Raw genomic sequence first — 13359 nt, forward strand, 5'->3', positions numbered from 1 at the left:
CTCTTCTCTTCTCTCTTCTCAATTCAGCGCCCCACACACCTTCTTTAGGGCAAAATGAGCTGAAATACTCATAACTAATGTTTATATATGTTGGGTCTTGGGCCCACTTAGGCCCAGTCCACTTATTTTTATCCGTTGGCCCAATTTTGGACCAAAACCTTTAAGATTAGCGCTCTAAATCGCACTTCAAATATTTCTACCTCCCCTAATTATAATTCCTCATTTCTTAATCCTATTTACTCATAATTAATTTTCTCAGCTGCAGTATCAGACAGGTCTCAGCTGGTACTGCCGGTCAAAATTCCACTGCGCGCTTTTACGCAGAAAACTATGTCTTCCGACTCGGAAAAACTCACTGAATCCAAATATCATATTTAAATTATCAAATTCCAATTGCCAAATCTTCCAAGCATATTCGCTCCTACTTAACTCATCATTTAATTAATTTCGGTTAGACCGGGTATTACATTCTACCCCCCTAACAGAAATTTTCGCCCTCGAAAATTCCATCCATCACTACGAGTACGCGAGCGTAGTCTGCCGTTATATCCAACGCATAACAGTTCCAAGGTCCTTTTACTCTGCGCGCTTCCGTTGCCGAGCTCTGATTCCTCTATCTCTGAGGATCTCGGTCATTCATTCCTTACTTTTATCGTCTCATCAACTCACACCCTATTAAATCTCAAATCATGTCATCAATAATATTGTCATCATCGTTAATCATAGCCATCATCCCACATCACTATAATCAATCAAAGCTTTCTTCGTTTTTTAGAATTCAATGAGTTGTACTAACAATCTGACAAACTCTTATGAATCCGCTTTCCTTTAATAATCTATAAAAGCTTTCGAGGCACATCTCTTTTGTTGAAGTTACTCAGATCAAAATCATTTTCAAAAACATAACCAAATACTCCTTCAAATTCTTGGGAAAGTTTTTCAACAGCACCTCCCCAAAAATTGGAGTTTACCATCCGTCACGGGTTCCCTCTAACCAATCTCAGTACCGCATCAGTATTGCAATTTAAAGGTTTCCAAACGATTTCTCTGAAACCGATCATTACAAATCTTGATCAAAATCCAAGGTCACCATGACCAAACATCATAGCACTCATCTCTCGAACACAACAACTTGCACTCAATCATCATCTAAATCCGACTATGCATCAATGGTAATTTCTTCATCCATTTCGGAACCATTAAGGCTCACCGTCGCAATTAATTCCAATTATCGAGAATCAGTATCTGTATAAGCTCACTAAACTTTTAAGTACTCAAAGCATAAAGCATTTTTAATCATATCCCACTTTTCCTTATTATTACCATACTATGCTAACACTTTTAGCAAGCTTCCGCTATGCCACTTTGATTTCTCGTCAAGTATTAGCTCCATCACTTATTTCCTCAAGTACCCAACCACAACTTAGTATGACTGGCATTTCAAATCAACGTTTCCAAATCTATCATTTAGGACAATTCCTTATCTATTTAAATCAAAGGAACTAAAAGTCACGGGTTCAATCCGTTTTACCAAAAATCTAGAAATCAACCAACTACATAACAAACACAACACATCATTCTCAACAGAAAATCATTTACATCACGGGCATTTATCCATTTGTATTAAGGCAATTCCTTACTCGGACCATCCGGTTTGCTTCTCAGTCTAACATTAAGCTCGACATTCCCAGTTTTATTGTACAGGCGGTATTATAAAATCACACACTGCCATTTAAGCCTGATTATTATAATTACCTCAATCTTACTGCCGTAATCGGCCCGCATCCTGACTCTCTCCTTGTTGGCAATTTCTTGATACATGCCCTGGTAACCCGCACTTGTAACATACGCCTAACCCCAACCGGCATGGCCTATCTGGGTGATGACTTCCACATCTTTGACAGCTCGAAACATCAGAAGAAGTCGATGTCCGCTTTCCCTTACCATTTCTTTGGGACTCCTCAAATTTGTCTGTATACTCAGATACGGACATAACACCTTGCTTCAACCGTAGTAACCCCAATTCCTTGGATGTCCTGGCGGAATTTGGAAAGTACTTCTTATAGAATTCCACCTGGAAGGCATCCCAAGTGATAGGATCATTCCCCTGTTGTAGGAGACGTCGAACCCCTTGCCACCAATGCGATGCTTCCTCCGTGAGCAGATAGGTAGCAAATTCAACACACTGCTCTTCAGGCACCAACTGCGCTTGTAGTGCTCGCTCCATGGCCTGAAACCAGGTGTCAGCTTCAATCAGATTAGTGGTTCCCTTGAACTTAGGTGGGTTAACCTTTAAGAAAGTTGCCAGTGTCATCGGGCCCTGAGCTTCCCTTCCGCCATTGCCATTATTGTTTATCTGTTGTTCAAGGGCCTCCGCAGTGGCCTACATAGCAGCAGCCATATTCTCCAATGCCGCCATAAGGTTTACCAGTTATTCGAGTTGATTTTCGGTTCCTGTGTACTAGTACGATCTCTCTCACATCTCCGACCGGGTCCACGAGGCGCCATCTGGTTCTTATACACACCAAACAATCGATATCAAGTTGATCAGTCTCAATATCGGTAGTATAGTGCTTCAAAGTACCAAAGGTACACTCATGGACTTCATGCTAGATGTATCGGTTAGATACCCAAACTAGCACAGGCACAGACTCAGAGTATACATTGAAGCATAAGCAGTTCCATCCCTCAGGCTCACGAGGACGAACTGCTCTGATACCATAATGTAAAACCCTAATATTCAAATCCTTATGCTCGAGTCATAAGTCAATGATATTACGGTGGTACGACTCTCAGGTGGATTTTTAATATATAAATATAGGTAATTTCGAAAGGAGTATTAATCGAGAAGCCTGAAAGAGTAGAAATAAATCGCGAAGACGTATCACTCACGTTTCAACAACGAAAAGATAGAATGTGAAGCCGAAAGCGATATACAGACAAGGCATAAAGGAGATTAAGAGATAGATATAGATATATATAACATAAGTAATAGCCACTAGTCGCGACCCGCGAAGTTTAGGCCGGCTAGGGTACAGTATGAAAGTAGTTGACAACAGTACATCCTAATCTCTCCCAAAGGAAACATATGAGCCTCTATAGGCAAGTTCCAAAGAGTTCAACACATAATATAATCCTTTCAAAACAAAGGGAGAGATTCTAAGCAAATACAAGTAGAGCAAATAAATATCTTCGCCGTCTCTCAGACGACCGCAGCTCACTTCTGAGCACCTGAACCTGTATCTGAAAACAAGAGATATATACGGAATGAGAACCCCGGGCCCATGGGTTCCCAGTACGGTAAAAGTGCCAAATAAATACAATGCACTGCAATAAAAAACTAAGCATCCTAAACTCCTTTTCACCAGTATCCAGCCTAGATTCTCACTAACTGCGTCTACCCAGGGGGCTCAAATGATCTCATTCAAAATCATCATTATGCAATCGCATTATCAATTCATCTCATCAGAACAGCCCCCAACATCCACCAACACCATCATGAGGATCTCTCAGTTGTACAAACACAAGCAATACAAGTAATACACAAATAAGGTACCAAGTAGAACAAGTAGCATGTAATCAGGTAACATAGCATATGATATAGATCCACAAATAGGCAAACCCAAACAATTCAAACATATGCAATGATGTATGCCTGCCCTATGACTGATGATATCATCTGTCGGTTATATAGCCACCCGACACGTCCTGGTAGCTAACCATGGACAGAACACCCCTTGCGGAGCAAGTAGGTTTGAGCTACAACCCCCTTGCTACTACCCGCTCAGCCAAGCCAGTGGAACAACCACTACTGCGGCTACTACCCAGGCGGGTGTTACAGCTCAACCTGGAGCCAGTGGAACAACCACTACTGCGGCTACTACCCAGGCGTCACAATCTCTGACCTGGAGCAAGTGGGACGAACCACAACCCTTGCTACTGCCCAGGTATCTTAAGCATTAACCCGGAGCAAGTGGGCCGAACCACAACCCTTGCTACTGCCCAGGTCTCAAACATATTTCATTCAATCTCAATTCATATTATCAATCCTCATTGTTTCAAATCTCAAAACATTAACCTGGAGCAAGTGGGACGAACCACAAGTGGACGAACCACAACCCTTGCTACTGCCCAGGTATCTTAAGCATTAACCCGGAGCAAGTGGGACGAACCACAACCCTTGCTACTGCCCAGGTTCATTCAAAACTCCATAATTAACCCATTTATCATAAACATCCTTTTCCGTCTCACACCTGGAGCAAGTGGACAACGCCACTGCTACTACCCGGGGTTACACATCACATTTCAACATCTTCCATTATTATCCATTCAACACATTCATTCATTAATCATATATGCAATTATTCTCAGCCATAATCAATAATGGCTTTGCCGTGACCCGGCAATAACTCAGCCATCCGGCTCATGGTCCAATCAGGAACCAGCCATTTATCAATAAATATAGCCCTTCGGCTCATGGCATACACGGTACTCCTACCGTCATCCTCCATATCTCATATAATCATTATTGATCGCCATTGATCATAACTTTTCCCCTTGCTTCACTCGCAAGTTACCACATCCCCTAGTTCCTTTCTCATTACTAAGCATATCATAATGATTTAATACATAAGGGGTGAGATCGGGAGCTTAAAGTATGAGATTTGGCTTTTAAAACTCAAGTATCAACTTTGGCATGAAAACAGGGCCACGCGTACGCGTACTCCACGCGCACGCGTGGATGGCCACAAAACTCATCGGCGCATACGCGCCATTCACACGGACGCGCGGATTGAAAAATAGACAACGACGCGTACGCGTCAGCCACGCGTACATGTGGGTACACTTGCGCCCCAAGCACAAGACTGGCACAACTCTCGGGAAAAAGGCTGGGCAATGGGTGCAGCGCATCGACGCGCACGCGCACACCACGCGCACGCGTGGATGGTGCCTTCTTGAAGAACGACGCGTACGCGCCAAGTGCGCCTACGCGTGGAGGGTCATTTGCTAAAATTTTCTAAGTTAAAAAGCTGTAGAATTCACAGATTCAACCCCCATCTTCCGACGGACATAAACTTCTCATTTTAAATCGTTTTTCACCCGTTCGAACGGCATGGACATCCCGGATCCAATTACATTTCTAAACAGATTTGGCACAAAACAGAGATCCGTAGTCCAAGTTATGTCCCGTCAAAGTATGCCTAAAAACCATGTTTTCATATAAACCACAAGTGCCATTTTCAAAACAAGCCATTTTCAACTCTTTTCAAAATCAACCAAAAACATGCCAATTTCAACCCTTTTTGAAACCAGTCAAAATATATCAAAATTAACATCAAACCTCCTCAACTCATACATTAACACCTTACCACAATTCACAAAACCGCCATATAACCATCTTTACCCATTTCAAACAAATGGCTAAATTACAAACATATCAACATGTCATACATTCTTCCTCATCCCAATTTCCAACAATACTTTTCCAATCAACCATCATTATACATAACCAATATCATACTCACTATCACGTGGTTTCACCCCCAAATCAACCTTAATCATTCTCAAGCATATATCACAACATACATATCTCTCATGCATTATCATACCATCAAGGCATCAATAATCATACTCACATATATGACCAATAATATATCTCAACCAAAAATCAAACATACCTCATCTATACAATCTCACCCAAAATACCAATTTCCACACTTCAAACTCCTCAAACCTCATTATCCAATAACCGACCCAATCATTCATATATTCATTATATGAAATTCATCCAATCACTTGTGTCATCATACAATGCACACATCAACTTACCTCCCTTACCTCTTTCCGGCCTCTGGCCCAAAATTTACGGCCTCCGGCCCAATTCACAATTTAAATGCATAAACCACAATTAATACTCATTACCCAATACATCAAATTTTCAATACACCAAACATACAAGGCCACACAATTCTCAATCCAATCATTAATTTCACATACATACCAACTATGCATATTAGCACCAACCATTACACAATCCAAACTTAATCTAGGGGCATTAGTCTCGAATTCTCATCACACCACACGGTACTTAAATGAAACTTAAACCGTACCTCTTGTAGCCAAATCAAGTGAGCCTCTTCTATGGAAGTCTCCACCAACCTTAGCTCCAAGCCTCACCAAAGCTCCACAAGCAATACCAACCTCCCAATTGTGCATCAAAATCACCAAATACACTAACATAACCAATAACATAATACATCAACCTAGGGCTCATAAAGATGATAAATCACAAGGGTTTGAGCACTTCTTACCTCAGCCCATATGAAGTAGGGATAGAACCCACTTAGAATCCATGTTGGAGTATCCCTAAACACCCAAAATCACAAGATTTCAACACTAACTTCTCAAAAACGTGTACGTGGGGAATTTCGAAAACTGGGCAGAGATGAATGGAATACTCACCACAAAACTTAGATAGAATTGTAGAGGATGAGAAGAGCGACGCGTGGCACAAACGGCTCGTCAATCGGAGCTCCGTAGCTCAAGTTATGGTGGTTTGAAGATCAAAGAGAGTTAGGTTTTCTCTCTTCTCTTCTCTCTTCTCAATTCAGCGCCCCACACACCTTCTTTAGGGCAAAATGAGCTGAAATGCTCATAACTAATGTTTATATATGTTGGGTCTTGGGCCCACTTAGGCCCAGTCCACTTATTTTTATCCGTTGGCCCAATTTTTGGACCAAAACCTTTAAGATTAGCGCTCTAAATCGCACTTCAAATATTTCTACCTCCCCTAATTATAATTCCTCATTTCTTAATCCTATTTACTCATAATCAATTTTCTCAGCTGCAGTATCAGACAGGTCTCAGCTGGTACTGCCGGTCAAAATTTCACTGCGCGCTTTTACGCAGAAAACTATGTCTTCCGACTCGGAAAAACTCACTGAATCCAAATATCATATTTAAATTATCAAATTCCAATTGCCAAATCTTCCAAGCATATTCGCTCCTACTTAACTCATTATTTAATTAATTTCGGTTAGACCGGGTATTACATTTTTCATATTTATTTGGAAAACACTTCTTCTATTTTCACTGTTCAATTGAATAAAACACCACTCAATAGTTTCATCTTTTCATTTTACCCATGCAAAAATTAGGGCTCTGCCTATGTCCTAAAAAAAAATAGTTAGGTATTTAAGAAGAATCATCTTTTTTTATTAGCCAGGAAGAAGAATATTAATGAGCCTAGTTATTGGGTCTTAATAAAACCAACGAAACAACCTAAATGTATTCCGACAAAATTATTGTAAGAAAAAGAAAAAGTGTTATTCAATTCTAGCTATCCTCTTACGTTTTCTTTTAGACATAGTTATAAAAATCGGATCGATCAGGATAATCTGATCCAAAAACTAGTGAACCGACCTTAAGACTAGTCCGGATTGAGCAAGAGGGCTGAAAGTGAACTAAGCTGAGTCGAGATAGACCAAGCTCAAGTTTGGCTCACAAAAATTTAGTTTGGCTCATGGCTCGACTTATTAACAATTGAGCCCTATTTCGTAAGCTCAAACTCGGCTCAACGAAAGCTCACGAGCTGGCTCAAATAATACGAACATATTCTATAATTTTAAATCAATAAATTATAACTTATATATATTAAAAAAATTAAAAAAGATAAATTTTATATATTGTCTATCTATCAATTATAAATTTTTTATTTATCTTACATCAAAATTATATATAAAAATAACTATAAAATTTTAAATAATTAAAAAAATTAATATATATATATATATATATGTAAAATTATATATATATATATATATATATATATATATATATATATATATATATATATATTCAAGCCAGCTCACGAGCTAATGAGCTGAGTTTATCCAAATTCAATCTCAACTCATTTAATTTATGACTTTAATTCCAGGTTCAAGTGTGACTCACCAGCTCACGAGTTCAGCTTATCGAGTTATTAACGAGTCGAGTTCGAGCTGACTCATGAGCTAAGCTTGACTCATTTTCGGCCCAGAATAAAAACCAATGTTCTAAAAACTGGACCGGACCGGCCGGTCGAACTGGCAGCTCAAACGGTTCAGTTTTCTAACAGAAACCGCTATTTTAAAAACCGGATATGAATCGCTGAACCAGCCAAGAACCGACCGGTCAGACCGGACCAGAACCCGGCCGGTTTATAAGAAACGACGCCGTTTCCTTCGTTGAAAGAAAAGGAATTGCACGCGTTGTCCCCCCACCCCTTCCTTTCTCCAACTCTTTCCTTCAGCAAATGCCCTAGCCTCCACCAAAGAAAGCAAACCCTAGCCTCCACCAATCTTGTCGCCGTCTGTCGAAGTGAGAAACTGCTGCTGCCGCCTCCGTTGCACTCAAGAACTTCCGTCTTCGTGCTATCAGCGTTCGCTACTTCGATCTCACCAACCCCTGTTCGCTCTCACGAATCGCCTGGTCGCCGTCGTCCGCACGCTCAATAGCTCTCCGTCGTCCGTCGAAGGTCAATGCTCACTGCTAGTGCTTGTTCTTCGTGTTTTTTTTTATTGTCTGTTCAAAAATCAAACCCTCTTCGTGCTTGTTCTTCGATGGTCAGTGATAGTCGTTTCTAGTGTTTTTGTTTTCATTGCTTGATGATTATTGATTAAGTGATGCGTTGCTATTTTCTTTTTTTACTTTGTGCTTGAGATTGGATACTTTGTCAGTGCTTAGTACTTGTTCTTAGTTGATTGGCTTTGGTCACTACTCTGGCTTGTTCTGGCCTGCTCTTGATTGATTAACTCTATTACTGGCTTATTGATTGATGATAAATTGCTACTGATAAGATGTTACTGTTTTGTTAGGGATAAATTGTTACTGTTACTGATAAATTGTTAGGGATTACTTGTTACTGTTTTGTTATGTTTGTTGCTTAATGCTAAAATGGAAATCAAATCAAATGCTGTTTGTTGCTGAATGATAATTTTTGTTGCTGAATGTTGTTGGTAGTATTAATTTTGTGCTGCTATTAATTTTCTAGTGGTGCTGCTGCTGTTTTTAATTTTGTGAATGATTTATTAATTTCAGTTATGGATGATAGTATTAACTTACTGTTTTATGCTATTAATTTCAATGAAAAATTTGCCACAGATGTTGAGGGACTCCTAAGCTTAAATGAAGCTTCACATCTTAGGATTCATGGAGAAGACATATTAGATGAAGCTCTTCGATTCACCTTAAATCCATTACTCTTATGAACGCTATTTTTTTTTTTTTTTTCAATTTGATGATATCTTTGATCTTTGTTGCCTATGTTAGTTGGTGTTTCTTGATGGCCTGGAGTTTTGATCTGTTTGTTAGATGAGTTTAGTTGTGATAAATTTTGATAATTGTTATGTTTTGAGAAGGTTTGGTTTGGTGATTAGATTGAGCTTAATTATAGAAGAGGTCTTGCTACTCAGTTGTAAGATTGTACAGTATTAACTTATTAAATGATTAGAATTGCATTTTGTTTGAGCAGTGTTGACCTATTGAATAGTATTCAGTGATTGGAATTGCATTTTGTTATAGATGGTGATGATTTTCTTATGGAATGATTAAGTTTGTATTAGACTACAAGTATGTGTTAGGCGTTTATTTATAATTTATTTGTTATTTTATTATTAAACGATTTTTCCGGTTAAATCACAGTTGAATCGGTTGAACCAATAAACTAGTGAACTAGTAACTAAAACGGTTCGATAACCGGTTCAGTTTTCAGAACCTTGATAAAAACCATTGAAAACCGGTTTGATCCAAGCGGTTTTATTAGAAACCAAAACTGATTCGAAATTAAAATTTTGTGGAAAAAAAAAAACACCTTAATCTTCAAAGAAGCCCCCTCCAATCTACTCTTAAGTCTTGATTCACTCACACTCATGGCAGGGCTGGGTCTCTGGGATAGAAAGAAAATGGGTGTGGTTCCCAACTCAAGCCAGAAACCTCTGTTCTGCGTAAAATGGCCATGGCACCAAGCTTCAAACACCAACACCTGCAACTTCGACGGTCCATGGCTCTTCACCTCTCTCCGAAACCTCGGTTCCCTCGCTCTCAATTTCGCCGCCACTGCCACGTCATCACAACAAACGAAGGCGAAAATGGCCACCGGTGAAATGGCGTTGGATCAGGCGGAGGCGGAGCATAGGGCGTTCGCGGCGGCTCTGGCCAGCGGGAAGGAGGCGACGGTGCTCGAGTTCTATTCTCCAAGGTGCAGGCTCTGCAGCTCAATGCTCAAATTCGTCTCCGAAGTTGAGTCCAGGAACTCTCAATGGCTCAACGTTGTTATGGCAGATGCTGAGAATGAAAAATGGCTGCCGGAGGTAATTTCTTTTTTCTGCGCAATTTTCCAGTTGATTATTGATGATGAAATAGGATAGGAGCGTGATGCTGTTGCATAACTAAGTTAATCAATGCTTGGATTTTTAGTTTATTGCTTATGGTAATAGCTGAAAACATGTTGATTCATATGAAGCAAGTTAAACATACTGAGTTTATTTCTTTATTTATTCTTCACCTGGTTCTGTTTGATCCATGTAGCAGACTCCTACTAGAGGGGTAAGTTTTGTTGTTGTATTCTTCAACTGGTTTTGGGTGATTTTAAAAGGTTCAGTTTGTTGTGATATATTTAATAACTTTGGAAAGTGGAGTGTTGGAGTGAATGATATTATTTAAGGTAGGTGAAGAGGTCAGTGAATGGATGAATGAATGTGTTGCTCATTGGCTCTGGATCATTTCTTAGGTCAAGTAACCAACGTGGCGCAGTTTTATGAGAAGCTTGAGTTTGAAGGTGAAAGTCCTTTGTGATGTTTGATTGATTTTACCTTGATTCAGCATTGGAAAGTTCCAGCAGTTTGGAGACTTCTCAACTAGCTGATTGATGATTACTCTATAGCCTGGCTGATTGAAGATTATTTTCATGGCCATTGTTTTAAAGGAATAAATCAGAATGAACTTGAAATTTGTAGTTTCTTGTTCTAAGTAGGTCCATATGTCCACCTTTAACTTTGTTGTCTAGACAACCTCTGGGTATATACTTTGGGTTGATTTAGCCTTTGGAAATCCCCACGAGGGATCCAACTTGATCTTTGTGTAGGTTTCTTATCTCTTGCACAAATGACAGCAAAATTTTCCAATCTTACTTATCCCTTGGGAATTCTTTATGACGAGAGCATATGATGTTATAGTGTCAGATACCCTGGTGTACTGCATGAAGAGGAAAAGATGAGTGAGGAGCAAAAGAGGGAACTGGCTTTGTAGCTATACTCCTGCTAAGCTGTGCTGGCAGGGACTGTGCAAGGTGGGAAGATTTCATTGAGAAAAGAAGAGGGAGGGTCGAGGTTGAATTGCACAGTATATGCAAGGGTGTGACTACGATATTTGGCATGGGCCATAACCATGCAGGCCATGGTGTATTGTGGTAGCATGAAAATATTATCATCTATAAGCACAAACAAACACCCAACAAATTATCAATAATTTAGTTTTATTTGTTTTGCATCATCCTAGTAGGTAATCTTTAGTTCAATGGTTGGTAGAGTATTTTCCACTTTATGCCAAAATTACTCAAGGGGCAAGATGTTTTAGATGCACTCTACATGCTGGTTATACCATGGGAAAAATGTGATTATTATACTGATATAGTGGATGGCACCCAATTGAGCATTTAGTGCAGGTCTACTGCCATTGCACAACTTTAGAAGTTAGAAAATCAAACTGCAATGTAAAGGAATAGCTTCTTAAAGGCTGACCTTTAAATTTATTTTCACGAATTACTAATTTTGTTTTGGGTTCATCCTTGTTTCCGTTAGTGGTTTCTTATATTTGCAAAGATAGTGATAGTTAACAATTTCTTAATGTATGTCATTACCATTATTTGTGTGATTAATTTCATGAGGAGAAAACATTCTGTTCATTATGGTTCCTTGTAGACTTATATTTAAATCTTGCTATTGCAGCTGCTTAATTATGATGTTACGTATGTTCCTTGCTTTGTGCTTCTTGACAAGAAGGGAAGAGCGCTAGCGAAAACAGGTGTTCCACACAGTCGTTTACATGTTATAGCTGGCGTCTCCCATCTTCTCAAAATGAAGCGTCCTCAACAAAATAGTACATGATGCGAGGAGTCTCTATTATCATTTGTATGAAACTAACATTATACAACATTGGCCAGAGATAATTGAGACGGGATTACGGTTTCAGGTGAGATTTTATCCCGTTTGTAAGTTTAATCTTAGTAAGTAATGTATAACACAAGCCCATCATGTAGTTATCCTACTTAAATTTATTTAGTTAGTTAAAATTCGATTACCTTTTTATGTTAACTATTCATCTTGCCTTGTTCCTCTATTTTCTTCCTTTCCAAAGCGCTAGATTGATATCGTGTATCATGTTGAGGATAATATCAGTCAGTGAGAGTTAGTGGAAGTTAGAATTTGTTATATAGTTGGGCTGAGCTGCCACCTTTTCTGTCATGATTTCTGCTACTAGATGAGTGAGTTTGTTGTGTATAACTCAGGTATCAATAATCACTCTCACTGTAATTACGTGTATTCATCACATTACAATTTCAATGCGATTCTCTAGAACCTTGAGCTTCTTTCTTTTCTCTCTTCTTTCTCTCTGATTTTCTTGGCTCTGCACAATTCAGAGCAGCTCCTGATACCTCTCATACCAAACACATTGACCATGCGAAGTGTGTATTAGAATCGCCACAAAAAGATGTCAAGTTTTCCTGTTCTCAATGGCCATCTTTTTATCCCGCATGATTGCTGCAAATTCCTTTGAATCCGTATTAATTCAGTTTATGCGAAGGTTAGATAGGACCAAATAAGGACAGGAAAATATTCATGGTGCCTTATTCTAACAGCATTCTACATTCATGATGTTAGAGCATGCACAACGGTAATAAAATTGAAGCCCGTGTCTGACAAAAAGTAAGGATTTAGCATTGGAGGAGTGAAAAAAAGTTCCTTCACATTATTCGACGGCCCTATTTAAAAGGACTTAAGCTTCTTCAAAAATAGCCAACAAATTTAAACATGTGTTAATAATAAAATAAAAAATATTTTTAAAGTTAAAAAAATTAAAAACACATTATATATATATATGAAGTAACGGTCATATAACCGTTATATATACATAAAATAATTTCATAATACTTATCATTAACTATAAAATTTAATTATATTTTTTTATATTAAAAAATTTTACAAATTAATTTAATTTTAAATTATATATTGTGTATTATTGTTATTTATGAAGTTATTAACTTTTTTTAATATTAATATTTTTTAATAGTAAATTATTTTTTAATTTATAAATTTTAATAAT

The 13359-nt window shown here is 38.6% G+C and overlaps 1 protein-coding gene across 1 annotated transcript; it reads left to right on the forward strand.

The window, feature by feature from the left end:
- Positions 1-9872: 9872 nt before the first annotated feature.
- On the forward strand, positions 9873-12584 carry LOC130951057 (uncharacterized). The gene is made up of 2 exons (XM_057879668.1): positions 9873-10349; positions 11985-12584. Exons 1-2 carry the CDS (start codon positions 9909-9911, stop codon positions 12141-12143), a joined length of 600 nt encoding a protein of 199 aa, XP_057735651.1. The 5' UTR covers positions 9873-9908; the 3' UTR covers positions 12144-12584.
- Positions 12585-13359: the final 775 nt, after the last annotated feature.

Source organism: Arachis stenosperma, chromosome 9 (assembly GCF_014773155.1).
Source record: "Arachis stenosperma cultivar V10309 chromosome 9, arast.V10309.gnm1.PFL2, whole genome shotgun sequence".
Classification (NCBI taxonomy): Eukaryota; Viridiplantae; Streptophyta; class Magnoliopsida; order Fabales; family Fabaceae; genus Arachis; species Arachis stenosperma.

Excerpts from the sequence above, each read along its gene's own strand:
- LOC130951057 (XM_057879668.1), top strand. The coding sequence starts at position 9,909 with ATGGCAGGGCTGGGTCTCTGGGATAGAAAGAAAATGGGTGTGGTTCCC. Across the intron at positions 10,350-11,984 it reads ATGAAAAATGGCTGCCGGAG|CTGCTTAATTATGATGTTAC; the intron begins GTAATTTCTTTT and ends TTGCTATTGCAG.